The sequence below is a fragment of the Myotis yumanensis genome, unplaced genomic scaffold (genome assembly GCF_028538775.1).
Source record: "Myotis yumanensis isolate MYYU_CA2020_CCGP unplaced genomic scaffold, mMyoYum1.0.hap1 SCAF_22, whole genome shotgun sequence".
NCBI lineage: Eukaryota > Metazoa > Chordata > Mammalia > Chiroptera > Vespertilionidae > Myotis > Myotis yumanensis.
Genome location: NW_027223773.1, coordinates 16,390,113 through 16,417,412, shown reverse-complemented (window position 1 = coordinate 16,417,412; position 27,300 = coordinate 16,390,113). Strand labels below are relative to the sequence as shown.

The following is a 27,300-nucleotide window of genomic DNA, read 5'->3' as shown; positions in this document are numbered from 1 at the left end:
CAAGGGCATGTACCTGGGTTGTGGGCACATCCCCAGTAGGGGGGGTGCAAGAGGCAGCTGAATCAATGTTTCTCTCTCATCAATGTTTCTAAATCTCTATCCCTCTCCCTCTCCTTTCCTCTCTATAAAAAAAAAAATCAATAAAATATATTTAAAAAAATAAAAAAAAGAGTACACTGGAAGGAATTAAAAGTAGGTTGGATGAAGCAGGGGATCAAATCAGTGATTTGGCAGAAAAAAAGTAGGTAGAAATGGACAATCAGAGAAGAAAACAATAATGAAAAAGATTGAGGATAGTTTTATGAAAATTTGGGACCATATGGAATAAAACAACATAGCAGAATTAGAATTAGGAGACAAGGTGAAAGTGATCAAGAACCTCCTTCATGAAATAATGATTGAAACTTTCCCTAAACTGGTAAAGGAAAAAGACACACAAGTACAAAAAGCACAGAGTCCCAAATAAGATAAACCCAAAGAGGACAACAACAAGACACATCATCATTTAAATGACAAATATTAAAGACAAGAGAATTTTAAAAGTAACGAGAGAGAGGTAGTTAATTACCTACAAGGCAAATCCCATAAGACTGTCAGCTAATTTCTCAACAGAAACATTTTAGGCCAGAAGGGAAGAAATATTCAAAGTGATGAAAAGCAAGAACCTACAACCAAGACTGCTTTTCCTAGCAAGGTTTTTGAATTGAAGGAGAAATAAAGAGTTTCCCAGACAAAAAAAAAGCTAAAGGAGTTTGTTACCATCAAACCAGTACTAAAAGTAACGTTAAAGGCTCTGTAAGAAGAAAGAGGTAGAGGAGGAGGAAGAGGAAAAGAAAACAAAAATGCAGAGGTAAAATCATAAAATGGCAATCAATATGTATCAATCAATAATCACATTATAAGTAAGTGGCTTAAATGCTATAAACAAAAGACATAGGGTAGTTGATTAGATAAGAAAGCAAGACTCACATATATGCTGTCCACAACTGACATACTCCAGAATGAAAGATACACACAGAGAAAAGTAAAGGGATGAAAAAATAAATTTCATGCAAATGGAAATGAAAACACCTGGGATAGCAATGCTTATATCTGACACAATAGACTTTGAAACAATGACTATAGTAAGAGACAAAGACACTACATAATAATAAAAGAAGCAATCCTACAAGACAATATAACTCTGGCAAACATTTATAAACACAACCATGGCGTACTTAAATAGATAAAGGAAATCTTGAGCCCAGCCACTAGTGTCGTTCAGTGGTTGAGCACTGACCTATGAACCAGGAGGTCACAGCTGGTTTGGCACTCAGGGCACCAGCCCAGTTTTCAGGCTCTATCCCCATCAGTGGATATGTAGGAGGCAGACAATTAATGATTCTCTGTCATCATTGAAGTTTCTATCTCTCTCTCCCTCTCCCTTCCTCTCTGAAATGAATAAAAATACATTTAAAAAAACAAATCTTGACAAAATAAAATAAATAAACAAATCTTGAAAGACATAAAAGGAGGGATTGACAGTAATCATAGATTTTAGGGGAATTTAACACCTCATTGACATCAATGGATAGATTTTCTGGACAGAAAATCAACAAGAAAACAGATCTCCAATGACATACTAATGCAGATGGGTTTAATTGAAATCTTCAGAGCATTCCACCCCAATGCAGCAGATATTTATTCTTTCCAAACACAAATGAAATGTTTTCTAGGATAGACCACATGTTAGTACACAAAACAAATCTCAATAAGGTTAAGAAGATTTAAAAGATATCAAGCATCTTCCCTGACTATAATGGTATGAAATTAGAAGGAAAAAAAATTGAGAAACACATAATGTCATTGAGGCTAAGGAACATGATACTGAACAATGAATGGGTTATACATGAAATCAAGGAAGAAATCATAAGTTACCTTAAAACAAATGAAAAGGAGAGCACAACAACCCCAATCTATGGGACACAGCACAAGCAGTTATAAGAAAGAAATATGAACCATCAAGAGACAGGAACAAAGATAAACAATCTAACTCTACACCTGAAGGAGCTGGGATGAGAAACCTAGAGAGAGTACAAGGAAGGAAATAATAAAGATCATAGAAGAAACAAATAAAACACAGTCTAAAAAAATTAATGAATCCAAGAGCTGGTTCTTTCAAAGAGAGACTAGATTGAAAAACTTAAACAGACTTATCAAGAAATAAAGACAGATGACACAAATAAATAAAATAAAAATGAAAGGGGAGTAACAACTAACACCATAGAAATAGAAAGGGTTATAATAAACTATTATGAACAACCATATACCAACATATTGGATGATACCGGCAAAAATACTAAATCCCTGGAAACATATGCTTTCAAAAATGAATCAGGAACAATCAGAAAATCTAAATAGACCAAATTAATCTAATTGAATCAAAGCAGGAATCAAAAAATTCCCAGAAAACAGAAGTCCTGAACAAGATGACTTCACAGGTGAATTTCACCAGACATTTAAAGAGAACTAACACCTATCTTTCTCAAAATATTTCCAAAATTCAAGAAGAGGGAAAACTCCCAAGCTGCCTTCCACTGTCCACATTCTCCTTAGATCTGTGTGAGACCCTGAGCTCCATCATCAGAACCCTGCTGACTCTCACTAGCTCCTCCCACAGCCTCAAGTACAGAGCAGACCCTGTGAAACCCACCTGCCCCCCTTCATCCACTAGCACCCCTCTCACAAGTCCATCACCTGTGGTCACCCCAGGATGGGTCACAGAAGAGACCTGAAGCTGAACCAGAACATGGTGACAGAGGTCCCAAGGGCCACATGTAAACATGAATGTTTCCAATAACAACATTTTCCTGACTCAAACTTAATTATTCCTAAATAATAACCCACATCTTCCCCTAACCACACCTGGTCATGACAGAAATTCTTCAATATCCCAATGTATGAAACTGTATTTACAACAGAGTCTAGAGAATAAACACCACAAAGGAGGCAGTGCAGCTTCTACACGTCCAGCACCAAACTCCCCTGAAGAAATAGGACCCAGGAGCTCTGTCTGTGTCTCTATAGTTCAGCGGTTCTCAACCTGTGGGTCACGATCCCTTTGGGGGTCAAACGACCTTTTCACAGGGGTCACCTAAGACTATGGGAAAACACATATTTTCGATGGTCTTAGGAACCGAGACATAGCTCCTCTAACCGTCTCTAGGTGGGTTCGCCCACATGCAGATACAACCACATACGTACCCAACGTGATGACATCTTCACGCCAACCCCATCACGTACACCCCGTACAAATACAAGTGTATATGACAGGGTTGGCACCATAATGTACTTATGCAGACCAGTCACACATGTGTATAGAGCAGCTACTGTGTAGAAAGCAGCTGCTGTGTTGAAAGCAGCTACTCTGTTAAAAGCAGCTACTGTGTTGAAAGTAGCAGTATTGGAGGCAAAACGACACTTCGTGAATTATAATTACTGGATAAATGTAAAATTATGTACTGTAAAATCATCAACTACTGCAAAAAAAAATATATCTGTACCATGGAAACTTAATCTGGATGCTGATTGGTCTTTTTATATCCAACTGTGGTTGATGTGAATACTGCTCCCTTGTGATAGTAACAGGCATGAAAAAAAAAAACACAGAAAAACCACACTGAGAATGTTCCTAACAACATAGGAAACTTTAATGAACTGTATTGAATGAACTATGCCATGGATCATCTTTTGTATTATTAAAGCTATTGTTATATATTATTTTCATTAGCAAACCATCCCATGACAATGGATCGTGTAGAGAAGAACATTAAGAAATGAAAATATAGTGAGGATTTTTTACAGTATGGTTTTACCTCAATAATTACAGCAGGAATTGAGAAACTGCAATGTGTTATTTGTTGTGAAGTTCTATCAGCCGAATCTATGAAGCCAAACAAACTAAAACGTCATTCTGATAGCAAGCATCGGAGCTTTGCCGGCAAGGATACTATTTTAGAAGCAAAGCTGATGGAATCAAGAAAGCCAGACTTGACACTGGTGGCAACTACCACAGACAAAATGTAGAAGCCTGTTGGGGTCCAACCCCAGCAGGTCCAGGTGTTCCCAAAGGTGTGGACAGAGTCGGCGAAGAAAGAATGACACAGAGACATCATTCAGTTGACCAGCAGCCCAGCCAGGTTCTAGCCAGGTTGTAGCCATGTTCTCCAGCCAGGTTCTGTCTTTATTGTCCTGTTACAACGGTATTTATACCAGTTGATTTTAATCCTATCCATTCTATTCAAAAGGTTAGGGCATTTGTTAATCTAGTTCTGTTGAGTTTAATCCTGTCTAGGTTAATCTCTGTGTTCCATTATAAGGGCTATTCCAAGGTCGCTGCTCTACTGATAAGCTACAAGGAAGTGACTGAAGGAGATTATCCTACCCAGTAAAGGTTATGTACTCCCAACCTAGCTGCTTGCCTTCCGTGGGATTGCCCTGTGTCAGTGGGTCTCCAGGGGTATAGGCTTTACTGCTTTCCCTGGTGGACAGACCCCTGGGGATGTGGGCCCAACAAGTCCCAAATTTATTGCCAACAGTCTTAGTCCAAGTTCTTCATAAGTAGTACATGGTATTTCTGTAACACTAGGGGGTTTTACTGATTTATTCTCTTCCTTAGTCCTGTTAATCCCTAACTCCAGGGAAAAAATCCTCACCTGGGGAAACAACCTTTCTTGGGGAGGTGGTCTTGTTTAAGACACATAGCGCTAAGAGGGGGAGCAAACATATTAAGAAAAATATGCCATATACACCAGGTCCCTTGAAACATATGCTGTGCAGATGTTTCTTCCCTGTAGTGACTGTGTCAAGCAGCAAGAATGGACCAGCTTCTGGTAGCAGCCATTGAAGCTTCATATTTGGTGGCACTCAGAATCATCAGAGCTATGAAACCTCACACCATTGCTGAGGATTTACTGTTGCCAGCGGCCAAAGACATGTCTTTGAATAGATTACATGTCTGCTGATATTCTTGATCAGGTAATCCAGGAAATTAAATCTGCTCCACTTCCAATATTTACTATCCAGCTTGATGAATCTACAGACGTTGCAAACTGTTCACAGTTACTGGTTTACGTGAGGTATATTAATGATGACGACTTTAAAGGTGAGTTTCTTTTTTGCAAACCTCTTGAAACGACAACTACTGCATGTGAAGTATTTGACACAGTTGGTTCATTTCTGAAAGAGCATAAGATCTCTTGGGAAAAGGTTTGTGGTGTTTGCACAGATGGTGCTCCAGCTCTGCTAGGATGTCGATCTGGATTTCAACATTTTGTACTGAATGAGTCACCAAAAGTCATCATAACTCACTGTATGATTCATCGGCAAATATTAGCAATGAAGACACAGCCACAAGAGTTACATGAAGTGATGAAAAGTGTCATAACTTGTGTCAATTTTGTAAAGGCGAGCACTTAAACAATCAACTGTTTTCCAAACTGTGCAATGAGTTGGATGCACCAAACAATGCTCTGCTATTTCACACTGAAGTGAGATGGTTGTCAAGAGGAAAATTTTTAAAACGTGTTTTTGAGCTTTGTGATGAACTCAAAACGTTTTTTAATCAGAAAGCAAGATTGTAGTTCGAAGCACTTTTCGGTGATAAAAGTGAACTGCAAAAAATAGCTTACTTGGTTGACATCTTTGCCACCTTGAATGAGTTAAATTTATCCCTGCAAGGACCAAATGCAACAAGCCTCAATTTGTCTGAAAAGATCCGATCATTCCAAATGAAACTTCAGCTTTGGCAAAAAAAAATTGGATGAAATTAAAATTTACATGTTGCCTACCTTATCTGCTTTCTTTGAGGAACATGATATCGAACCAGACAAAAGGATTACGATGATAATTCCTGTGAAAGAACACTTGCACAAGCTTGCAGACGAAATTTCATTGTACTTTCCAAATCTACCTGACACCCCCATTTGCACTTGCCAGAAGCCCATCACAGAGAAACTGTATTAAAGGGGCGCGGCCCTAGGAAGGTTGAGAACCACTACAGTTCATGCTTCTGCTTCCCAGGGACTCACATAGACGCTTCTCTCTCCCCCAACACTTGGTCCACTGGCTGGAGGCTCACACTCTGGTCTTAGTTTATCCTGTGATCACTCTGTAGGGGAAATGGTGTCAGATAGAATTTCCTGTATCCTAAACATGAACCCCTAGCACTTTTACATTTTTACTCAGTTTGTGAGGGTTGATATCTGTTAGTTGTCATTACTGGTGACTGTCAAAGGCATCTCTCAGTTTAAACTTTTCTTTTTTCTTTTTGTGAGAATTTTCTGTCTCCTGGAGTAGTGGGATTCAGTGGGCAGGGCTCAGGCCCTGATATGGGGAGTGATTCTTAACAGACATGCACCCTTGGACATTTCACACTCTTGAATAATATCCTTTATGTCAGGGTCCAACCCAAAAGCTCCCTATATAGCAGGAGGACATGGAAATAGGGCTCCCCCTGCTCATAAAAACCAGCTCAGCCCTGACCCTGCAGCTCTGAGACAGAAGTCTTGCCCCAGGATCCCCAGGTGTTCCCATTCCCTGATCAGGACTTAACACAGACCACTCACCATGGGGTCTGGGCTTAGCTGGGTTTTCCTTGTGGCTCTTTTAAGAGGTAATTTATGGCCCTAGCTGGCTTGGTTCAGTGGATAGAGCGTCATCCTGCAGACTGAAGGGTCCCAGGTTCAATTCCTGCCAAGGGCACATGCCTCAGTTTCGTGCTCAATCTCCAGTGGGTTGTGTGCAGGAAGCAGCTGATCAATGATTCTCTCTCATCATTGATATTTCTATCTCTCTCTCCTTCTCCCTTTCTCTCTGAAACCAATAAAGAAATATATTTTTTAAAAAGAGAGGTAATTTATGGAGAACAAGAGACACTGAGTAGGTGAGTGGACATGAATGAGAAAAAGTGTGGAATTATGAGCGTTATCCTGACCAGGATGTCTTTGTGTTTGCAGGTGTCCAGTGTGAGGTGCAGTTGGTGGAGTGTGGGGGAGGCTTGGTGCAGCCGGGGGGTCTCTGAGACTCTCCTGTGCAGCCTCTGGATTCAGCTATGACATGAATTGGGTTAGCCAGACTACAGGAAAGGGGATGGAGTGGGTGGCAGTTATATGGTATGATGGAAGTCAGAAATACTACACTGACTGTGAAGGGATGATTCACTATCTCCAGAGACAATGCCAAGAACACACTGTATCTGCAATTGAACAGTATGAGAGCAGAGGACACTGCTGTGTATTACTGTGTGAGAGACAGTGAGGGGAAGGCAGTGGGGGCTCAGACAAAAACCTCCCAAGAGTGGAAGCTATGACCAGCTGGTGGCCTTGGGACCCACAGATTTTATTTGCTGCCCCAGGAGCAGTTGGTGGAGGTGTTTATGGCTGTTTCCTCTGAGGGTTCTGGGTTTCCTCTCCACATAACAGTTTATCCAAGAGTATCTCTAGACGCCGCGGTTCTCAACCTGTGGCTCGCAACCATCAGAAAACACATATAGCATATCAGGTATTTACATTACGATTCATAACAGTAGCAAAATTACAGTTATGAAGTAGCAATGAAAATAATTTTATGGTCGGGGATCACCACAACATGAGGAACTGTATTAAATGGCCGCGGCATTAGGAAGGTTGAGAACTACTGCTAGACCTATGCCTCTGTGACTACCACTGATGGCTCTGTGTTTTAACAGTTTTATTATATTAGTAGGTACAGCCTCAGATGCAGCACAGGTGAAGTTTCATGTTTGTAGGAAAGGAAATGCAGAGGGTGAGGGTTCAAGATGGCTTGGATGTAGATGGATCTTACTCTCACTTCCTTCCAGAATCAACTGGAATTTACACTAAATTGGGGGTCATTCACCCTTAATTACCAACTAAATACTATATAGAGAGAATACAATTAACCATGGAGCTGGGAGAAGGCACCTTGAGACTGGAAGGAAGAGGGCCATTTGAAATTGGCAGGCTATTCTTCCCTGGTTGGCAGGCCATGTGATGGACAGATTGCTCAGCTGCAGTGGTTCCCCTGAGAGGTGTGAAGCCCAGACCCAGACCAGGCCCTGCCTGGAGAGCCAGAGAAGTGAATGGGCACCCACATAGCACCCAGAGGTGAAATGCAGGGAGGTTCTGTCTGCCAATGAGAGGCAGAGCCCGCTGGAGACAAGGCCACCACTTAAAGGGCCAATGAGCAAAATGTGTGTTAGCAACCACTCATGCTGTGGATGGGTGGCTTTGGGGAGGGAGGTGGGGGAAGAGGTGCCAGAACCCTGTACTGGGCCCATCTGCATTCCTCAGCAGCCATTGTTCTTGGGAGGAGCTAACCCCACCCCTTAGCATCAGCCTGGGGAAGCAATCCCCCACCTCTGGAACCCTGTCACCCCACCCTGCATCCTAGGCTCTGCTGAGGAGTCAGGGGCATAAGCCTGGGCGTAGATGCCTGGGCATCTCAGAAGGTACAGAGACTGGCTTTGGTGAGGCCATTGACCCACTTTCCCATTAACCTACCTGGCACCTGATCCTCACAGGAGATCTGATAGAAACACTCTCCCAGTTTCTGGGAGACCCCATCTCTGATCTCCCCAGGCCCTACCCACCTGACCAGTAGGGGTTCCAAGGTACCAAGTACAGGAAAACATCAGGACAGATGCAGACAGGTGGCTCTGGAGCAGGGAAACACACCTACCATGTTCCCTGAAGTCTGATCAGCATCTCCCCCTTAAGGGAGATCCTAGTGCTCCATCCCCCTGATTCCTCCAGAGGGTCTTTCAGACACTGAGCCTTTCAAGTGACTGTGGTTAACAGCCAGCCAGCAGCTGGAGGCAGGCAGAGGCAGACCCAGGGGTGGCTTGGGACATTTGCTGACCTGCCCCTGAATCTCATGGGGGTAAACACCAGGCTTGGAGCTCAGCTTAGTCCTTCCTGTGCACAGCCAAGCCCATCAGAGGCACCACAAACTGGGTCACTTATATCTTCAAACTGGTTGCCAAGGGCTAGGCATAGACAGCATGTAAGATGGGCCTGCCCCAGAGAACCTCCCAGGAGGCCCTAAGCCAGCACACCCACTGGCCATCCTCAGACAACATTGGAGCAACATCCAACAAGCTTCTCACACAGCATTTCCAAAGGGAGATCGCAGCAGGCACTACATACTCTGCTGAGGAGAACCTCCATTTTTCTTGTGTTACTTTCATTATATTTTCTTTTCTATTTTTCCTTGTCTCTTATATTTCACTTTGTGTTCCTTATTGTATTTTTCTTTTTCCCCCCATTTTAATGCCTTTTTCCTTCTTTTTTCTTTCCTTTCATATTTTTTTTTTTACTTTTCTTATACTTTTTCCTTTATTCTTTTTGTTTCTCTTGTGATTTTCTTTGTTTTTGTGGTGGTGTTGTTTTGTTTTTTTTGTTTGTTTGTTTATTTGTTTTGTTTTTTATTGTATTGTTTACTGTTGTCAACACCTGTACATCAGATTCCATGATGTTGTCTGGTTTCAGCCTCACAGTCAGCCAGTTTGAAGGTCAATACCAGCCATGAATGGGCCAACAGAAATCAAGACCCAATTACAACAAGAGAGCCCACATAACACACATGGGGACATTCCAGAGCATCGAGCTCCATACATGAAGGGGACTGTAGCAGTGTAGTTCACAGGACACCTGCTACATAAGGATTCCCCACAAAAACTTGGAGTAATAGAAGTTCCATCTAATACATGGAAAGAAACACAAAGAGACAACCATATTGGGGAGACAAGGAAATAGGTCCCAGAAAAAAAACAATGTAAATCTCTAGAAAATGAATGAAATTAAATGGAGGTAAGCAATTTATCAAATATAGAGTTCTAAGTATGATTATAAGGATGCCCAATGAACTTAGTAGGGACTATAATGGCATGAAAAATTATGTAGAAACTATGAATAAGACCCCTTCAGAATGAAGAATACCATATCTGCCATCAAGAATACACTGGAAGGTATAAAAGTTAGATTGGATGAGGCAGGGGATAAATTCAGTGATTTGGAAGTAAAAGTAGGGAAAAATGCACAATTTGATAAGAAATAAAAATAATTTAAAATAATGAGGATAGTTTTAGGGAAGTTTGTGGCAACGTGGAATGAAACAACATCCCCATGATAGTAGTATCAGAAGGAGGAGACATGGAGCAAGTGATTGAGACCCTATTTGAGAAATAATGACTGAAGATTCCCCTAAACTGGCAAAGGAAAGAGACACACAGTCTGAGAAGCACAGAGAGACCCAAATAAGATAGATAAACCCAAAGAGGCCCACAAGACACATCATAATTTAAATGACAAATGATAAAGACAAAAAGAGAATTTTAAAAGCAAGGAAGATTCTTGAAAGCAGCTAATTACCTATAAGAGAGCTCCCATAAGACTCTCAGCTGATTTTTCAATAGAAACATTGCAGGCCAGAGGAGATTGGCAAGAAATATTCAAAGTGATGAAAAACAAGAACCTAAAACCAAGACTACTTTACCCAGCAAGGTTTTCAGAATTGAAGGATAAATAAAATGTTTCCCAGACAAGAAAGAGCTAAAGGAGTTTGTTACCACCAAACCAGTATTATAAGAAATGTTAAAGGGTCTGCTGGAGTAGGCAGAGGAGGAGGAGAAGGAAGAGGTGGAGAAGGAGGAGAAGGAGGGAGAGAAAAAGAAGACAAAAATACAAAGGTAAAAGCATAAAATGGCAATAAATTTGTACCAATCAAACATCACTTAAAATGTAAAAGACATAAATGCTATAATCAAAGGACATAGGGTAGCTTATTGTACAAGACTGCAGGACTCACATTCATGCTTTCTATAAGGAACACACTCCAGAATGAAAGACACACGGAGATAAAAGTAAAGGAATCATAAAAGAAATTTCGTGCAAATGGAAATGAAAAAATGGGGTAGCAACACATATCCGACAAAATAGATTTTGAAAGAAAGACTATAGTAAGAGAGAAACAAAGACATTAATAATTAAAGGATGGATACAACAAGAGGATATACTCTGGTAAACATTTATGCACCCACCATAGGAGCACCTAAATATATAAAGCAAATCTTGAAATAGTGTCAGATGTAACTTCCTGTCTCCTGAACATGAACCACCTGCACTTTTAATTCTGGGATTTGAAGGTTAATTTCTCTTTGTTGTCATTACTTGCGACAGTCAAAGGAATTTATCATTTTCAATCCTCTTTTTTTGTACAGATGACCTAGAACATTAGGGCTCAGTGGGCAGTGCTCAGGCCCAGATGTGGGGAATAATTTAACAGACATGCACCCTTGGACACGTGACTCCCTGGGACTGTGTTATCTGTATCAGCATCCAACCCCAGAGCTTCCTATATAGCAGGAGGATATGCAAATAGGGTCCATTCTGCTCATAAAAACCAGCCCAGCCCTGACCCTGCTGATCTGGGACAGGAGCCCAGCCCCAGGATCCCCAGGATCCCCAGGTGTTCCCATTCCCTGATCAGGACTCAACACAGACCACTAACCATGGGGTTTGGGCTCAGCTGGGTTTTTCTTGTGGCTCTTTTAAGAGGTAATTTATGGAGAACTAGAGACACTGTGTATGTGAGTGGGTATGAGTGAGAGAAACAATGGATGTTTGAGAGTTTCCTGACCAGGGTGTCTCTGTGTTTGCAGGTGTCCGGTGTGAGGTGCAGCTGGTGGAGTCTGGGGGAGGCTTTGTGCAGCCTGGGGGATCTCTGAGACTTTCCTGTTCAGCCTCTGGATTCACCTTCAATAGCGCCTCGATGGACTGGGTCCGCCAGGCTCCAGGAAAGGGCCTGGAGTGTTTATGCCGAATAAATCCTGATGGAAGTACTACATACTATGCCAACTCTGTGAAGGGCCAATTCACCACCTCCAGAGACAACGCCAAGAACCTGCTGTATCTGCAAGTGAACAGCCTGAGAGCCCAGGACATGGCCGTGTATTACTGTGTAACAGACACAGTGAGGGGAAGTCAGTGTGAGCCCAGACACAAACCTCCCTGCAGGAGAGTCTGTGACCACCAGGGGGCGCTCAAGGTCCCTGAACACAAGGACCATCCCAGCAGCAGATGCAGCTGGAGGTTTGGGCTGGTTTCCTGTGCGGTTTCTTCTTCATGTCAGTTTCCCTAGTGAACTTCTGAATTCCTGACTCTGTGCTTACCTCCAACATCTCTTAGTCAGAAAGTCTGTTGTAAACAGAGACAACTTTCTCAGGTGGACAAACTGAGCGTCTCTTCAGATACTCGTGTGCCAAGTCCAATTAATGATCAAATCTTCTGCAACGTCACCTACATCCAACCAGAGGCTCTACTGACTCAACAGTGCATCTCAGCCCCACACAGCTCAGGGTCTAAGCCAGCCAGAAGGACAAGAGCATGTTGGACAGTGAGCACAAGAGTCATGTGAACTGAAAGCTGAGAAGAAGGAATCCAGGTGGTGACAGTCATTGACTTGTGATCATGCTCATAGCATGGAGAGATGTGACACCAGGCAGAGGCAGAGAGACCCACAGAAGCTTGGTGCAGATGTCCAGGCTGATGACACACACACCAGTGGACATGGAATGTTTACTGTGCACAGAGTTGAAATCTCTGTGAAGCACAGGGAAGCCCTTCAGGAAGTCAGAGTTGCTTTGATGGAGCCAGGAAAGGAGACTGACTCTGGGACTTGATTTGTCAAGCTGGTGGGGGAGGGGAAGAATTCTGTTTTCAGGGACTTGTGTGGTTTTAACCTCTTACTGACAAATGAAGAGAAGACCAATATTTCAGGACAGATTCGCATGTGGGGCAGAGGGAGAAGTGCAGGAATGAGGCATAAGTAGGCAGCAGTCGAATGTAAAATAATATAATGTTTGGCTACCTATTTCCCTTTTGAGGGTTTTTTTGTCTCTATTTTTTCTTCATTTTTTAATTTTTTATTTTTTTAATATTTCAAGAAAAAAACTATCTTCAATATAATAATGGTACATCCAATAAATCTTAATATTTCAAGAAAAAAGATTTTAATATAATAATGTTACTTGCAAGAAACACCAATTATTTAAGAGAAATGATAATAAATATAAGTCATAAATAAAAATCCTAGAAGAAACCATAGGCAACAAAATCTCAGACATCTCTAGTTGCAATATGTTTACAGATACATCTCCTAGGGCAAAGGGAACTAAGAAGAAAATATTTAATACTAGAGGCCCGGTGCACAACATCTGTGCACTAGGGGGGACGGGTGTCCCTCAGCTGGGCCTAAGCCCTCTTGCAGTCCAGGAGTCCTCAGGGGATGTCCGACTGCTCCCACCACCACCACTGTGCTCTCCAGCCTTGAGCCTGACTTCTGGCGCACTGACCACCAGGGGGCAGCTCCTGAGATGAGCATCGGCCCCCTGGAAGACAGTGAGTGTCATAGCGACCAGTCATTCCATGGTTCAGTTGATTTGCATATTAGCCCTTTATTATATAGGATTACATACAATAAACATTAGTATTTCAAGAAAAAATATTTTAAGTATCATAATATTGCCAAAACTGTACTATCATAGTATGATATCTCAAAAGTTGTAGGAGATATTAAAAATCTGCAAATGGCAGGATTATTTCTATTATATTCTAAAATATTTTTTCTCTGGCTCTATTTTTGTTCATCATTTTATGTTGTTCATTATATTCCACAAATGAGTGTGATCATGTGATATTTATCTTTCTCGGACTGGCTTATTTTGCTTAGCATAATGCTCTCCAGTTCCATCCACACTGTTGCAAATGGTAAAAGTTCCTTCTTTTTCATAGCAGTGTAGTATTCCATTGTGTAGATGTACCACAGTTTTTTAATCCACTCATCTGCTGATGGGTTCTTAGGTTGTTTCCAAATCAAAGCTATTATAAATTGTGCTGCTATGAACATAAGAGTGTATATATCCTTTCTGATTGGTGTTTCTGGTTTCTTGGGATATATTCCTAGAAGTGGGATTACTGGGTCAAATGGGAGTTCCATTTTTAATTTTTTGAGGATACTCCATACCATTCTCCACAGTGACTGCACCAGTCTTCATTCCCACCAGCAGTGTACGAGTGTTCCTTTTTCTCCACATCCTCGCCAGCACTTGTCGTTTGTTGATTTGTTGATGACAGCCATTCTGACAGGTGTGAGATGGCACCGCATTGTCATTTTGATTTGCATCTCTCAGATGATTAGTGACTTTGAGCAAGTTTTCATATGTCTCTTGGCCTTCTTTATGTCCTCTTTTGAAAAGTCTCTATTTATGTCCTTGCCTATGCCTATTTTATGATTGGATTGTTTATCTTCCTTTTTGTTAAGTTGTGTGAGTTCCCTGTATATTTTGGAGAATAAACCCTTATTGGATACTAGAGGCCTGGTGCACAAAATTCATGCACAGGGGTGGGGGGTCCTAAATTAGCAGTCGGGGATCAGGCCTAAACTGGCAGTCAAACATCCTTCTCACAATCCTGGACTGCTGGCTCCTAATCGCTCACCTGCCTGCTGCCCAGTCTCCCCAAACTGCACCCCCCCTTGCTGGCCTGATTGCCCCTCACTGCCTCTGCATGCTGGCCTCATTGTCCCTAACTAACGCCCCTGCTGACCTGGTAGCCCATAACTGCCCCCTGCTGCCCGCCAGGTCACTCCCAACTGCCCCTTCCCTGCCAGCCTGGTTGCTCCTAACTTCTCCCCCCACCAGCCTGGTTACCCCTTGCTGCCCCCCTGCCAGCCTGGTTGCCCCCCACCTCCCACCTCTGCTGGCCTGGTCACCCCCAACTGCACCCCCCGCCTGCCTAGTTGCTCATCACCACCCACCCTGCTAGACTAATCTCCCCCAACTGCACCCCCCGCCAGTCTGGTTGCCCCTAACTGCCCCACCCCACTGGCCTGGTCATCCCCAACTTCCTCTCTGCCGGCCTAGTCACCCCTCATGCCCCCCCTCCCTTCCACCGGCCTGGTCACCCCACACAGCCTGCTGTTCAGTCGTTTGGTCATCCCTCACTAATCCCCCAGCTGGCCTGGTCATAGGCAGCCATCTTGTGAGGGTCAATTTTCATATTACCTCTTTATCATATAGGATAACATTGACAAATATGTTCTCCCATGCTGTGGGCTTTCTTGTTGTTCTGTTAATGGTTTATTTTGCTGTGCAGAAGCTTTTTATTTTGATGTAGTCCCATTTGTTATTTTCTCTTTAGTTTCCATTGTCCTAAGAACTGTACCTGTGAAGATATCTCTATGACATATGTCTGATATTTTGCTGCCTAAGGATTCTTCTAAGATTTTTATGGTTTCCCATCTAATGTTTAAGTCCTTTTATCCATTTTGAGTTTATTTTTGTATATTGTGTACTTTGGTGCTCTAGTTTCATTTTTTTGCATGCATCTGTCCAATTTTCCCAACACCATTTATTGAAGAGACTATAATGTCTCCATTGTTTGCTCCTGCCACCTTTGTCAAATGTTAATTGAGCATATGGCTTGGGTTGATTTTTGGGGTTGTCTGTTCTGTTCCATTGGTCTACATGTCTGTTCTTGTGCCAGTACCAGGCAGTTTTGAGAACAGTGGCTTTTTAATATAGCTTGATATCTGGTATTGTGATCCCTCCAACTTTGTTCTTCTTTCTCGGGATTGCTGAAGCTATTCGGGGTTTTTTGTTTTGTTTTGTTTTTTATTATTATTCCAGATGAATTTTTGGAGAGATTGTTCTAGGTCTGTGAAATATTCCATTGTTATCTTAATGGGGATTGCATTGAATCTATAGATTGCATTGGTTAGTATGGACATTTTAGTGATGTTGATTCTACCAATCCATGAACATTCTATATTCTTCCATTTGTTTATGTCTTCCTCTATCTCTTTTTTCAACATCCTGTAGTTTTCTGAGTACAGGTCTTTTGTCTCCTCAGTTAAGTTTATTCTAGGTATCTTAATTTTTTTGTGCAATGGCAAATGGCATTGTTTTTTGTTTGTTTGTTTGATTGATTTTTTTGTGTGTTTTTTTTTAGTTTCTCTTTCTGTGAGTTCATTATTTGTGTATAAAAAGCCATAGATTTCTGTTTGTTAATTTTGTAGACTGCTACATAGCTGAATTCATTTATTAAGTCTAGTAGTTTTTTATCGAGTCTTTGGGGTTTTCTAGGTGCAATATCATGTCATCTGCGAATAATGATAGTTTTACTTCTTCTTTTCCAGTTTGAATGCCTTTTATTTCTTCTTCTTGTCTGATCACTGTGCCTAGGACTTCCAGTGCTATGTTGAATAAGAGTGGTGCAAGCAGACATCCTTGTCTTGTACCTGTTCTTAGGGGAAATGCTGTTACATTTTGCCCATTGGCTGTACGTTTGTCATATATGGTCTTTATTATGTTGAGGTATGATCCTTCTATTCTCGCTTTGGCGAGAGATTTTATCAAAAATGGGTATTGGGTTTTGTTGAGTGCTTTTCTGTGTCTGTTCATATGATCGTGTGATCCTTGTCTTTCAATTTGTTGCTGTGAAGTACCACATTTATTGATTTGTGAATATTGTACTAGCCTGCATCCTTGGAAAAATCTCACTTGGTTACGGTGTGAGATCTCTTTAACATATTGGGATATCCGATTTGCTAGTATTTTATTGAAGGTTTTAGCATCTATGTCCATCAGGGATATTGGCCTGTAATCATCTTTCTTTGTAGTGTCTTTATCTGGTTTTGAAATGAGGATAATGCTGGCATCATAAAAAGAGTTTGGAAGTGTTCCTTCCCCTTGTATTTTCTGAAATGGTTTGAGGAGTATATGTGTTAGCTCTTCTTTGAATGTTTGGAAAAAGTCTCCTGTGAAGCTATCTAGACCTGGGCTTTCGTTTGGTGGGAGTTCTTTGATTACTGCTTCTATTTCATCAGTTGTTATTGGCCTATCAGTGTTTTTGATTCTTCCTGATTCAGTTTTGGGAGATTGTATTTTTCTAGGAATTTGTCTGTTTCATCCACATTGTCCAGCTTGTTGGCATATCGTTGTTCATAGTATTTTTTTTTTTTACAATCCTTTGTATTTATGTGGTGGCAGTGGTTACTTCTCCACTATCATTTCTGGTTTTATTTATTTGAGTCCTCTCTCTTTGTTTCTTGATGAGTCTGGCTAATGGCTTATCATTTTTTTTATCCTTTCAAAGAACAAGCTCTTGGTTTCATTGATTTTTTTTTCAGTATCTATGTTATTTATTTCTGTTCTAATCTTTAGTATTTCCTTCCTTCTACTTACTCTGGGTTTTTCTTGCTGTTTTATTTCTAGTTCTTTAAGTTGTAGAGTTAAGTATTTTATTGCTGATTTTTCTAGTTTTCTTAGGTATGCCTGTAGTGCTATGAACTTCCCTATCAGGACTGCTTTTGCTATGTCCTAGAGATTTTGGGTTGCTGTGTGTTAATTTTCATTTGTTTCCAGGAAGTTTTTTTATTTGTTTTTTGATCTCGTTGATAACCCATTCATTGTTTAATAACATGCTATTTAGCCTCCATGTGTTTGAATGGTTTTGGGTGTTTTTACTGTAGTTGATTTCTAATTTCATTCCACTGTGATCTGAGATGATGCTTGATATGACTTCAGTCTTCTTGAACTTGTAGAGACTTGTTTTGTGTCCTAACATGTGGTCTATCTTTGTGAATGATCCATGTGTACTTAAGAAGAATGTATATTCTGTTGTGTTGGGGTGAAATGTTCTATAAATGTCTATTAAATCCATCTGATCCACTGTGTCCTTTAGAGTCTCTGTTTTCTTATTAAGTTTTTGTCTGGGGTATCTGTCCAGTGAAGTTAGAGGGGTATTAAAATTCCCTACTATGACTGTATTATTGTCAATCTCTAGAAATATATATATATATATATATATATACACACACACACACACACACACACACACACACACACACACTTAGGTGCATCTATATTGGGTGCATAGATGTTTACCAGGGTTTATATCCTCTGCATTGGTCCTTTTAGTATTATGTAGATACCTTTGTTTTCTCTTGTGATGGCCTTCATTTTAAAGTCTATTTTGCCAGATATGAGTATTGCTACTCCAGATTTTTTTTCTTTTCCATTTGCATGAATTTTTTTTTTTCATTCCTTCACTTTCAACCTGTGTGTCTTTTGTTTTGTGGTGGGTCTCTTGTAGACAGAATATATTGGGGTTATGTTTTTGTATCCATTCAGCTACTCTACACCTTTTGATTGTGTAATTCTGGCTTGGTGGTGATGAACTCTTCTACCATTTTTTTGTTGTTTTTTTTTTGTCTGGGAAGCTTCTTATTTGACCAGCTATTTTGAATGATAGCCTTGTTGGATATAGTAATCTTGATCTCAGATCCTTTCTTTCCATTACCTTGAGTACTTCATGCCATTTCCTTCTGGCCTGTAGAGTTTCTGATGAGAAATCAGGTGTCAGCCTTATGCGAACTCTTTTGTAGGTAACAGTTTTCCTTTCTCTTGCTGCCTTTAAGATTCTCTCTTTGGCCGAAACCAGTTTGGCTCAGTGGATAGAGCGTCGGCTTGCTGACTGAAAGGTCCCAGGTTCGATTCCGGTCAAGGGCATGTACCTGGGTTGCGGGCACATCCCCAGTGGGAGATGTGCAGGAGGCAGCTGATTGATGTTTCTAACTCTCTATCTCTCTCCTTTCCTCTCTGTAAAAAATCAATAAAATATATTTTTAAAAAAAGATTCTCTCTTTGTCTTTAATGTTTGGCATTTTAATTATGATGTGTCTTGTGGGTCTGTTTAGGTTCTTCTTGTTTGGGGTTCTCTGTGCCTATTGAACTTGTGTGACTTTTTCCTTTACCAGGTTAGGGAAATTTTCTGTCATTGTTTCTTCAAACACCTTCTTGATTCCTTTGTCCCTTTTTGCTTCTTCTGGAACACCTGCTATTGTAATATTGTTATGTTTCATGTTGTCCCACAGCTCCCTTAAGCAGGCCTCCTGGTTTTTAAATGTTTTTTTTTTCTTTTTTTCTCTTTGGTTCTCTGATTGAGTGATATTTTCAACTGTCTTCTAATTCACTGATTCAATCCTCAGCTTCCCCTAACCTGCTGTGTCTTCCTTCCAATGTGTTCTTTATTTGTGTTATGCCATTTTTTATTCCAGACGATTCTTTTTTCATAGAGACTGTGTCTTTTTTCATACTGTTGAGTTATTTTTTCTCTTTTTTTGAGCATTTTTACCATTATTATTCTGAACTCTCAGATAAATTTCTTATCTCTGCTTCATTTATCTCTTCTTCTGGAGAATTCTCTAGTTCTTTCATTTGAGGGTTGTTTCATTTCTCTTCATTTTGGTTGTCTGTTTGGGTTTGTGACTATGTATTAGGTAGATCCTCTACACCTCTCAATCTCTAGTGCAAGACAGTGTTAAAGGCTATTTCTGACTAATTGGATCAGCAAAGATTCAAAGCCTCCAGAGACCACCTCTGTCTACAGACTATTGAGATTATGGTTTGAATAGCCCCAGGCAATCATCCTCAGGTGTGGCAAAAGGGCTTTTTTTGTTTGTTTGTTTGTTTTGTTTTGTTTTGGTTTGGTTTGTTGTTCAACAGTGTGGGTTGGTGGCTTCTCCCTGGAGGCTAATTGTTACTTTTAATCTCATAAGTGGCCTCAGGGCAAGGTGTTTTCCAGTAGGGTGTGTCTTCTCCCCAGGCAAGGCAAATGTGTATGTGGGAAAGATGTCCTCCTCTGCTGCGTGAGGAAATTAATCAGCCAGGAAACTTGGAGTGTCTGACTTCTGAGCTCTATCCCCAGAGTCCCAAGTCCTGGGTTCTGCTCTCACAGCTCCAGTCCACTTACCATCCCTCTGCCATAGCACAAGTTGGGTGGCTCCACAGGGAATTTTTGTTCATTGGCCCTTCAAGAGGGTGCCTGAAGTTTCAGCTGCCACTCCCTGGCAGTGAGTGCCCTGCCTCCTTTCACAGCCAGATGTTATGTGGGTACCCTCCTCAGATTAGGTGCTCTTTCCTGGGGAGCCCAGTTTAGGGATTAGATGCCAAAATTCTCAGTGATTCCCTCCCAACCGCCTCCCCCCCCGCCCCCTGAGCTGAGATATCTCTCTGGGACTTTAGTTCCTGTCTGTGGTCACCTAGTCAGCACTTTCACACCACCACCCCTCCTTCCAGTCTCTATGCAGTCTCCACCAGTGGTCACTGGGTATTGAAAGGGCGAGGGCTAGGCCCTCCATCTTGCCCCAGGGTAAGGGCTAGGCCCTCCATCTTGCCCCAGGGTTAGGGCTACGCCCTCCCTCTTGTCCCAGGGTAAGTGCTCCATCTTACCTTGGCCATGTGCTTGGCAAGGAGCTTCTTTCTGGAAGTCTAAGCCTCTGCTAGCCACAGCCAGGAACAAGACACCGACTTGCGCCTGGCCAATCGGCAAGGCCACAGCCCTTTCTCCTACCCTTACTCCAACCCCCTATAAAACCCCTCTGCACACAATGTTCACTCTCTCTCTGCTTCCTGTCACTGCGTCAGCAAGGTGGGGGAGCCAAGCTAGTTCGAATAAAGACTCTTATGCTTTTTCATCAGACTGCCTGGCTCCCTGATGTGGTTTCTTGGGGATCCTGAAATCTGGGCATAACAGGTATCAGGGTTTTCTCCTGTGAGTTTTTCATTTATTATTCAGGAAGCCTTTCTCTATTTCAGTTGTAATTCTAACTTGTTCATGGGATCATGTCCATGCCACATCTACCTACTGTGCCACCATTTTTAATCTCACTGGGTTTATAGTTTTAATAAATGACCAAAAATGAGATAAAGAGTCAATATTTGTGAACAACAACTATATCTATAGAAAATGAGTGGAAGAATGATTACAAATAAAACAATGGTGTGGACAATGGTGATGATGAGGTTGGACTGAGAAAGGGGTCCTGGCTCAATGAAATGATGGCTCCGCATATAGACCCATCATCACCATGGCTCCTCCAGTGAGAGGTGTCCACCATTCATTGTAAGTGTTGAGAGATTTCATAAATGGGACACCAATGATTATGGAGCTTCAGTGATCCATGCTGAGACTAGATCAGTAATGGCCCCAAAGATGTCCAAGTGCAGATCCCCTGGACCTGGGAAGGTGTCACCTTCTAGAACAGAGACCCTGTGAGAATGTGCATGTAGGAAACAGGGACCCCCTTACCACCAGTTTGCAGTGACATGTTCCTTATTTCTCTTGATCCCTACCTGCAAGATCTTTAATGTTCCCCTTTCTAACAAACTCCTGATTATAATTATTCAGTCATTTCCTATGATGATACAAACTGCCTCTATCATACCCTGTACTAGCTTCTGGGTCTTCACTGGAGGAGGTTTTAAAGTCATAAGTCCAGTAACTCTCTGCCCATGAATATCATCCATATATTTATCATGTGACTCAAAATAAGTCCAGCTTACTCCCTTCACCCAGTTCTACTATCACATCTAGATTTATGGTTAGTTTCCCAGCAGCGCTCCCCTCTGGTACCAGAACCTGCTCCAGTCCTGGTGGCGGCTATAGCCAAGGCACATGGGCAGTAGAGGCTCATCATTTTCTGTGCAGTTTTTTTTTATGAAGTCACCCAAAACAGGACCCATTAAATAAAATGTTAAATAAGCCTTAGTCAAAATTAAAACCTTTGTCTCATCAAAGATTTCATTGAGCAAATTAAAACATAAGCCTAACAAATATATTTCCAAATCATATGTCTGATGGCCAAGTTAATAAATTATAGATTAAGGACGTTATATGTTTGTGAGAGACCCCAGCACCCTCTGAACACAGTGACCTCCCAGGGGAAGAGCAGAGGGAGGCTGGGAGTGAGGGATTCCTCTCAGGGGTGAAGTTTCCTTTCCTATGAAAATTCTGTGGTAGGAATTCTTTTCCCTCACCTCCCTCTGAGCCACAACATCACTCACTGATAACACTAGACAGAGAAAACAGGTCTAACTCCTTCTACTGGGAACCAAGATTAACAGTAATTAATATAAATGTGAGAAGTTTGGTCAGAAGGCTAAATGGTGCTCTTTGATATTCGCATGGCTGAATATCTGCATTTTATTACCTTCTGCTGACTCAATGGCCTAAAGCAAACTCCCCCAACCTTATAATCTTACTGTTTATCAAATCACCTTTGGTATGTGTTTGCATTCCTGAAAGGCAATTGTGCATTCTAATAAATAAAAGCAGATGGGAACAGAGACACAGTGGAACTTGGTCCCTTGTACCAAGATCACAACTGGCTTCCCACATAATTTCCAAATTTATATATCTTGTCTTGTGTAATTAATTTGTGTGTCAGCCCTTTCTCCAAGTCTTTGAACCCGAGGCCACATGGGCCATGGCTTCACATCTTTCCATCATCATTTCAACATATGAATGCTTCTGAGTTGTACACATACATGATTACTGCATTTATTTCTTGACATTTCTCCACTTAAAGCCATGACTATTTCTGATGTAACTAGATTGGGCTCTCTGCAATAGGCCATGGGTTTGCATATCAAATAATTTGCACAGGAAGCTGTACACATAATCGCAAAATTTGCAACATGAAGAATCACAATGTCTCACTTATTTGTGCTTGGGATGTAATATCATAAATTAAGATATAGGATATTGAGAATGGTTTTTCTTTATTTTTATTTTTTACACAAGAATTATTTCTTTAAAGTTCGAGCCAAAAACATTGGAAATTGTGGATACTCTAGGGTGTGGAGATTCAGAAATGGTCTGAACAAATGTTATTCTTTTGACATCTATTTGAAAGATGCATGAGAAGGTAAAAGTGTCATCTACTCATCACATCCACCATTTCTCTTTATCCTCAGAAAGTTTAGGCCATTCTTTCACTTAATTACAATGAGTCTCATGACCCAGATGGTCCTGTGTCCCTGACTTACATGGTGATTCAGCTCAAGGGAAGAGTCTTCCCCATATAGGTCACAGTATGACTAGGGAAGCCTGACCTCAGTCCCTCAACTTAGAGGAAAGGCTGCCCCACATGAAAATTTCTCTTCAAGCTCCAGGGTAAATCCTCTCTTGGGCTGTGCAGGCTCACAGCTCTCTACTCACACAGGGCTGAGGTCTCTGGGAAGTCAGAGCTGTGGTCTAGACTCTAGAAGATGAGTCTGCTGGGTCTTCTCCTGTGCCTGGTGACAGCCCCTCAAGGTGAGGGTCTCAGGGGTCAGATAGGGGTCTTGAGATGGAGGTGATTGCACATGACTGATAGGACTGATGCTCCTTGTCCCCAGGTGTCCCGTCCCAGGTGCAGCTGCAGGAGTAGAACCCAGGACTGGTGAAGACCTCACAGACCCTCTCCCTTACCTGCACTGTGTCCGGGGGCTCAGTCATCAGCGGTTACTACTGGAACTGGAACTACCAGCCCACTGGGAAAGGGTTGCAACAGATGGGGTACTGGACAGGGTGCACAAGATACAATATTGCTTTCCAGGGCCGCATCTCCATCACTGCTGACATGGCCAGAAACCAGTTCTTCCTGCAGCTGAGCTCTGTGATCACCCAAGACACAGCTGTGTATTACTGTGTGAGACACAGTGAGGAGAAGTTAATGTGAGCCCAGACACAAACCTCCCTTAGGGAGACAGCAAGTGTAGGCTGCAGAGTGTGCTCAGGACACCAGGGGGCAATCAGGACCCAAAAATCAGCACAGGCAACCCAGTAGCAGGCTCACAGGGAGGCTCAGCCTGGATCCTGTTGGAAGCTGGGTCCTGACATCTTCATCTGACATTGTCTCCTGGACCTTCTCCAGATTCATGGACAGGACAAAGACAGCTCAGAAGAAGAGAGCTGGTTATTGTTGATGGAGAAGAAAGGCACACAGACAATGGCTGTGGGCCCTGTGCAAGGACAGCAGGGTCCCTCCCACAGCAGCTTCAGAGGCTGAGACTGAGGATGTCCACACACCAGGAGATGAGATGACTTTCAGTTCTTATATAACCTCAGTCTCAGGAGGCAGGGAGGCCTCCCCAACAGGCACAATGGCCTCAGGGAGCTGGGAGAGAGACTGGCTCAGGTTGATCTGTGTCAGAGAGGGAGGACTGGTGGGGGTTCCTGTGCTGGGCAGGGGCTGAAGTGGATGGGCTCCTCCAGGGGCAGAGTAAAGACGACCAGGATTCCTCACCTGAGTGTCCAGAGGTGGAAGAAGTAGAGGATGGAAGACAAGGCTAGAAAACAGCCAGACATCAGCACGAAACTTGGGGTAAGACTCCTGTGTCCACCTAACAATTGCAATACTAAGAGAAAGGGAGGTACTCATGCATTTGAGTGGACAGCAACTAGTGATGATGGGCAAGTCAATAGACACAAAGCAGAAGTGAGAGTGGGGTCTGGTTCTCACATTGAGTGAAGTTTCCACTGTCTGATCCTCCCCTTGTACAGAAGGTCAGGGGTCAATTTCTGCTTCCAGAATTGCAGGTTCTAGAGGGTTCTGGGCAACCTGAGTTAGAAGTCTGCACTGGAGCGGTTCTCTGAGGAGTGGAGTCTCAATTGCTCCGTGAGCTATAAGGTGTGAACTCAGGGAGTAATTGCAGTTTCACAATGGACTTTATTGTTAAAACACATGATCAGGTCTCTTCGGGGGAATTCAAAAGCCCTTTATTCTGATATCTCATTATTAGGTAAATATTAGTTAAGTGATTTAGTACAAGATACAACTGCCCTGCATTTTGATTCTCCTTCCATCTGTAGTCTTAGCCCATCATCAGTTCACAGGCCCCTTCCCAGAAAATCAGCCACCAGATTCCTTTCCTCCCAGGGTCTCAGGTGCATGCTGGGAGGACAGGTCCCAGAATGACTCTCTGGGACCAGGGGCAGGCACTCACCATCCCCAGCAGGTGACCTTGGAGAGCAGCCTCACCTGACAGCTGAGAATGCTGTTGCCTCCTCCCCTTCCAGTTCTGAGGTGTGTTCCCTGCTTCCTGAAGGAGGTCTCCAGGGGACTCCAAGCAATGAACCCTGTAGTCAGGGTGTGACCCAGCCCCACCTCTGACTCTCCCTGGAGCAAACATGGTCTGTGACACCTGCATCTGCATGTACAGGACCTGCAAGAACATGGACACACTAGTGCCTGCTCTTCAAAGTCTGTGTTTGTATAGTGGGTGTAATTGATCAGTCTCCAGAGAAAGTCACACCCAGGACCAGAGCCCACACCACATGCTGGGATACTCAGATGGGACCTTCAACGTGAGGAACCTGAGGACATAAAAGGCCTCAAGACCCCCAGGAGCTTCTGGATGAAGGGAGGGTCTGCTGAGTCCCTGCATCTGGCAGCTCCAGGGAAGGGCTCCCAGCTGCCCACATAAAGCCCTCATTTGAGGTCTCCCTGCAGAGCCATTGGGGCTCTGTAAGGGTAGTTCACTCCACAGACGTCAAAACCACACAGTGTCCCTGAGGGAGCAATCTGACAGGGCACAGTCTTCACTACTAGACTAGAGACACTGAGAGTTCAATGCCCTGTGAGCCCAGACAGGACCCTCCCCCGCAGAGCCAGGCTGGCCAGCAGAGGATGCTCAGGGCCCAGGAGGACAGGCTGCTGCCCGAGAAGCAGGTGAGAGGGAGCTAATCAGGGATTTCTCTGAGGCCTGGGCCTTCTTCTCTTCATACAAACCATCCAAACTGAAAGTTGGCCACTAATGCTGAGGTGACTGTGAATATCCTACTCTATGAGAGCATTTACCAAACTCAATGACACATGAGAACTACACACAAGGGGGTGTTTCTATGGCTTTGGGTTATCTGATTTGTAAGGGGCTGGGGCAGGGATGGACTTATTACCTCACTAGGGGCAGCATTTTGGAGACACACTGATCCAGGAAGAAGACATTCAGGTATCAAAGCACAGAATGGTCCAGGTGGCCCTATGTCACCCACAGGTTGGCCCACATGAGGAGCATGTCCTGTGGGGGCTGGTTCCTCAAAAGGAGATCAGGAACCTGGCAGGGGTTACACATCCTCCAGACTTTGCCTCTCAGACTCACACTGACCCTGGTCCCTGTGTCATCCATCTTCTCTCAGGTGGGGTCAAGACCTCAGCTATAAAATATCCTGCCTCATGAATATGCAAAAGAGAGAGAGTCGACTAGGTTAAATATGGGTAAGTCTGTGCCTTGAGGGCATCACCCACAGCCACACCCTCCCCTACAGCACAGCCCTCACCATGGACTGGAGCTGGAGAACCCTCCTCCTGGTTACCCTGGCTACAGGTAAGGGGCTCCCCAGTCCCTGGGATAAGGTGGGGACCAGGGAGAGTCAAGGGGGATTTCCACCCACTCCTGTCTCCTCCCCACAGGTGTCCACTCCCAGGTGCAGCTGGTGCAGTCTGGGGCTGAGGTGAGGAATCCTGGGGACTCCGTGAAGATCTCCTGCAAGGCTTCTGGATACACCTTCACCAGCTTCATTATAAGCTGGGTGAGACAGGCCTCGGGGGAGAGCATGAAGTATATGGGCTGGATCAAAACAGAAACTGGGGCACCCACGTATGCCCAGGGCTTCTCAGAAAGATTTGTCTTCTCCATGGACACCTCTATCAGCACTGCCTATCTGCAGATCAATGGCCTCAAGTCTGAGGACACGGCCATGTATTACTGTGCAAGAGAGACACAGTGAGGGGAAGTCAGTGTGAGTCCAGACACAAACCTCCCTGCAGCAGAGGCTGTGACCACCATGGGTCGCTCAGGGTCTCTGAACACAAGGACCATCCCAGAAGCAGGTGCAATTGGAGGTTTCGGCTAGTTTCCTGTGTAGTTTCCTTTTCATGTCACAGTTTCCATCAGGGAACCTTTGGATTCCTGACTCTGCACTTACCTCTGAAGTCTTTGAGTTAGAAAGTCTGTTGTAAACAGAGACAACTTTCTCACGTGGACAGAAGGCAGAGGGTTTTTTTCAGACGCTATTGTGCCAATTAATGATCAAAAATTCTTCCCAAGTCAGCTAAATAGAACCAGAGGCTCTGCTGCTGATTCAACAGGGCAGCTCATCCCCACACAGCTCATGGTCCCAGCCAGTCAGCGGGACACATGTGTGCTGTAAAGTGGGCACCAGAGGAGTGTGGCCCCAAAGCTAGAGAAGAAAAGGTAACAGGTGGTGATGGTCATTGACTTGCCATGATGCTCATAGCACTGAGTGTAGGTGACACCAAGCAGATGCAGAGAGACCCACAGCAGCTTCGTACAGATGTCCAGGGTGACAACAAGCACACACACCAAGGGGCATAGAATGTTTATTATGCTCATAGTTAAAATCTCTCAAAAATGCA

At 43.1% G+C, this 27,300-nt stretch overlaps 1 long non-coding RNA gene and 1 gene segment (V, D, J or C); both read left to right on the top strand.

Annotated features, from left to right (window-relative positions):
• LOC138999145 (uncharacterized) overlaps positions 1 to 27,300 on the top strand; it is a 64,079-nt gene that overhangs the window by 11,580 nt on the left and 25,199 nt on the right. The gene's annotated exons all lie outside the window — the stretch shown is intronic.
• On the top strand, positions 26,179 to 26,651 carry LOC138999333 (immunoglobulin heavy variable 7-4-1-like). The segment is given in 2 exon segments: positions 26,179 to 26,248; positions 26,335 to 26,651. Coding segments are annotated over 2 exon segments (363 nt in total).